Raw genomic sequence first — 4,661 nt, 5'->3', positions numbered from 1 at the left:
TAAATACTTGTCTGTTTAATAAAACAAGTTGTTTGGAGTTGGAAGGTAAGACATAACAGGATAAAGGTGTATAATCTTTTAAAGAGTTAGTACTAATCTGTCTAACATGAATATTGTCATCTTATTTTTTCCTTCAATTTATAGTCCCAATGACAGGATTCACACAGAGAGCAACCATCGATCCAGAACTGAATGAAATACATGTCTTATCTGGACTCAGCAAAGACAAGGAAAAGAGAGAAGAGAATGTCAGAAATTCATTCTGGATTTATGACATTGTGAGGAATAGTTGGTAAGAAACTCTTGTGCCTGTGTGGCAGTCCAATGTAATATTTATGTGAGGTTTTTTATTTAAAAGATGAGAGAATGGAGGGCTTATATTACTTGTTACATTGTACATTTAAAGGTCAGTATTGAAAGAAATCAATATTTTTAAAAATAAGTATCATAAGCAAAACTGACACTTGTATATACAGTGATATTGACTAAATGGAATTTTACTTCTAGTTGGTTCTCAATCAGGGAGTCAAGGGATTTATATTGCTACCAACAAGATAGATGAACAAGGGAATAATGCTTTTTTTGTCTTGTTATGAAGTGCAAAGGTGTCTCTACAGCAGATTGGGGGCATTATTACTTCATGTTTCCAAACCAGGACCCTTTCTCACAGAGCATGGCGCAGAACTGTTCCTGCATGATTTGCTTCAGTAAACACTGGTCTGCACTATCCAGCTCTCAGATTCTGTGATTGCTACATGAGTGAATATTTCTACAGAATAGAAACACTTCAAAGAATGTACTCTTTTCAGTAATAGATAGTAATGTTCAACAATTAAGGAATAAATTTTTTCCTAAATACGACATTTATTTAGAACACTGTACTCTATCACTTTATTATGAATAAAGAGGATAGCGTATCTTTAACCTTCAATTTGATTCTGCATGTGTGTTTTTCATGTTTCACAGGTTGTTTTAAAGGGAACTATTTGATAACTATAAAAAGAATTTGAGAGCTGAGGTGTAACACATTCACATAATTTTATGAGTGGTGTCAGGACTTTAATCTTTGATGTGAATAAATGTGTAATCTTTTCTGTTGGTTATGGGACATTGACAATTAAAAGCACTGTCTTGTAGGTCTTGTGTCTATAAGAATGATCAAGCTGCAAAGGATAATCCAAGTAAAAGTCTACAGGAGGAAGAACCATGTCCAAGATTTGCCCATCAGCTTGTTTATGATGAGTTACATAAGGTATGTCAACTGCTTTGACCTTTAAACTTTCTGGGATCTGCAGTATGCAAGATTCACCAAACACCTATTTCTAAGTGTTTTTAAGTAGATTTGAATACAAAGTTATAATGTATAGCAAACATTTATTAGAATATATAACAGGCATTCGATGTCACTTTTCCCTAAAGTTCCTTAAAAGAATAAATGTTTTTAAGAAGTAGACAGTCATAACCATGGAACCAAGGGAAATGATAAACCACATGTAAACAAATGAAAATCAGGAGTGCATCACTTAGGGAAAGAACAAAATTGGTCGGGTGTGGTGGTGCATGCCTGCAATCCCAGCACTCAGGAGGCTGAGGCACAAGGATTATTGTGAGTTCAAGACCAGCATGGGCTACAAAGTGAGCTCAAGGCCAGCCTGAACTGCATAGGGAGACCCTGTCTCAAAAAAAGACAAAAAAAAAAACAAAAAAAAAAAAACAAAAACAGAAACAAAGGAAAATAACAAAATAACAAATTAGTATATACATTTCTGTGAAAAACATTTAACAAAGATGGTCTTAGTTCTTCAAATAAAAGACAGACTGGCAGGTTAGATCAAAAAACCAAAATTTGCTTCTAAGAAACATACTTCATCAGCAGAGACATAGCATGGATTGAGAGTGAAAGGATGGAAAATGATAGTCCAGGAAGCTGGAGTCTGAAAGCAAGCAGGAATAGATACATCCTAGAAAGACTTCAAACTAACACTAGTCAGAAGAATAGATTTAATGCAGTCCCAATCAAAATATCAGCAGCATTCCTCACAGAACTAGAAAAAAAATTATCCTAAAATTTATATGGAGAGCTAGGTGTGGTGGTGCATACTTGTAATCCCGGCGCTCAGGAAGCTGAGGCAGAAGGATCAGTGTAAGTTTGAGGCCAGCCGCGGCTACAAAATGAGTTCAAGGCCAAATTGATCTACATAGTGGGACAATGTCTCAAGAAAAACCACAAAAAAAACCTTTTTTTTTTTTTTTTACATGGAACCAAAAGAGATCCAGAACAGCAAAAGCATTCCTGGTCAATAAAAGCAAGAGGCATTACAATCCCAGATTTCAAGCTGTACTACAAAGTCACAATAGTAAAAGCAACATGGTACTGCACAAAAACACGTTTGGACCAGTGGAACAGAATAGAGGATGAAGAAACAACCCCAGGCACATTACAAATACTGACCTTTAACAAAGGAGGAAAAAGCATATGCTGGGAGGGAAGGCGCCCTCTTTAATAAATAGTGTTAGGGAAACTGGTTACACACGTGCAGAAGATTGAATCTAAACTGTCGCCATACACCAAAAGAAAAAATGGATCAAAGTTATAAATATTAAAATAGAAACATTTAATCTGCTGAAAGATAAAATACATAAATTTCTTACAGACATAGGGGTAGGAAAGAACTTTCCAAACAGAATCCTAGTTGTGCAAGAAATAACATCAAGAGTCAACAAATAGGATTATATCAAATTAAAAAGTTCCTGTACAGCAAAGGAAACAATCAGTAAAATGAAGAGACAATCTATAGAATGGGAAAAGTTTTTTGCTAGTTACTTGTCTGACAGGACTAATACCTAGAATTTACAAAGAATTCAGAAAAATCAGATGTTTGTCAAATAAAAGACCCAGTCAAAAAATGGACAACTGAAATGAATAAACACTTCTCAGCAGTACAGATGGCCAATAAATGCACGAGAAAATGTTCAGCACCACTAGTCATCAGAGAAATGCAAATTAAGCCAACACTGAGATTCCATCTTTCTCCAGAAAGAATGTCCATCATCAAAAATCAAACAATACAAATGTTGCCAAGGCTACTGGGAAAAAGGCACTCTTCTTTATTGTTGGTAGAAATGTAAACTGGTACAATCACTATGGAAATTGGTATAAATATTCCTCAAAAAACTAAAAATACAAATTCCAGTTGACTCAGCTGTTCCCCTTCTAGGTACTGTCCCAAGAGTCAAAGATAATCACACCATAGTGACAGATGCACACCCATGTTTATAGCAGCACAACACGTAATAGCCATTTCTTGGAAGCAGCCTTTGTATTCAACAGATGAATGGATTTTAAAACTATTACATTTATATATGATGATATATTCACTATGTCATACAGAAGTATAAATTTGTCATTTGTAGGAAAATAGATGCACCTTGAAATCATATTAAGCAAAATAAATCCAACACAAGCTTAAATAGCATATAACTTGTCTTAGCAACTCAAAGTATAAATAATTTTTAAAGTTAGTAGGAAATAGATCTTTTACACATGAGAAGGGAATCTAAAAGAGGGAGAGGAGGGGAAAGGGAAAAAAGAATTAAAATATGTTAACTATTTATACCTACTCCTTAAAATGAATGTAAACGTTATGTACTATAAAGGTATACTAATAAAAAATAAAAAAGTAAAATTGGAAGAGACAAGAGGGCCACTGTCCTTTTGGTAAAAGGCTCAGTTCACCATGAAGAGATAACAACTGTAAGTATGTATGCACCAAACATTGGCAGCTCAATTTCATAAAACTACTGCTTGACATAAAAAGTCTGTTAGGCCTCCAATACAATCATAGTGGGTGACTTCAATATCATAGTCTCACAAATAAATAGGTAAACTGGACGCCCCCCAAAAAAATCCACCAAAAAGATCAGTTAAAGTACACTATAGAGATCAAATGGATTTAATAGACATCTACAGAGTATTCCATCCAACAGTACCAAAATACATTTTCAGCAGCCCACAGAACTTCCTGCAAGGTGGAATGTATTTTAAGCTACAAAACAAGTCTTAATAAATAAAAATAAATTGAAATAATCTCATGTATCATACCAGATCACAATGCATAGAAGGTAGAAATAGAAAGGTAACCACAGAAGCCAGGTGTGGTGGCATAAAGCTGTAATCCTAGCACTTTTAAAAGTTGAGACAGCCCAGGCATGGTGGCCCATGACTGTAATCCCAGCACTTGGGAGGCTGAAGCAAGAGGAGTGCCATGAGTTTAAGGCCAGCATGAACTATAGCAAGAACCTGTCTCAGAAAAAAAAAAAAGCTAAGACAAGAGCATCCCAAGATTGATCCTATCCTGGGCAACTTAGTGATTTATTGAGACCCAGGCTCAAAAAAGGGCCAGGGTTTAGCTTAGTGCAAAGGCTCAGTTTAATCCTCACTACTTAAAAAAAAAAGTGATGACAGAAACTACACAAACGTAGGAAATTAAATAATATATACAGTGGGGGGGCTGGGCATGGTGGCGCACGCCTGTAATCCCAGCACTTGGGAGGCTGAGGCAGGAGGATCATTGCAAGTTGGAGGCCAGCCTGGACTACAAAGTGAGCTCAAGGCCAACCTGAACTGCACAGTGAGACCCTGTCTCAAAAAGACCAGAAAA

At 35.8% G+C, this 4,661-nt stretch overlaps 1 protein-coding gene across 4 annotated transcripts in view; it reads left to right on the top strand.

Annotated features, from left to right (window-relative positions):
* Window positions 1-4,661, top strand: part of Mkln1 (muskelin 1, intracellular mediator containing kelch motifs) — a 316,551-nt gene that overhangs the window by 289,698 nt on the left and 22,192 nt on the right. For all 4 annotated transcript variants that reach the window (XR_259906.2, XM_005377548.2, XM_013510638.1 and 1 more), the window contains 2 exons: window positions 145-292; window positions 1,138-1,252. Coding sequence is in view for 3 of the 4 variants with exons in the window: in XM_005377548.2 (XP_005377605.1) it covers window positions 145-292; window positions 1,138-1,252 (263 nt within the window). In the remaining variant the exon portion in view is untranslated. The remainder of the gene's footprint in view (window positions 1-144; window positions 293-1,137; window positions 1,253-4,661) is intronic.

Source organism: Chinchilla lanigera, unplaced genomic scaffold (genome assembly GCF_000276665.1).
Source record: "Chinchilla lanigera isolate Chin_1 unplaced genomic scaffold, ChiLan1.0 scaffold00009, whole genome shotgun sequence".
Lineage (NCBI taxonomy): Eukaryota > Metazoa > Chordata > Mammalia > Rodentia > Chinchillidae > Chinchilla > Chinchilla lanigera.
The sequence above is the reverse complement of the archived record's forward strand: the minus strand, read 5'-3'. Positions and strand labels throughout refer to the sequence as shown.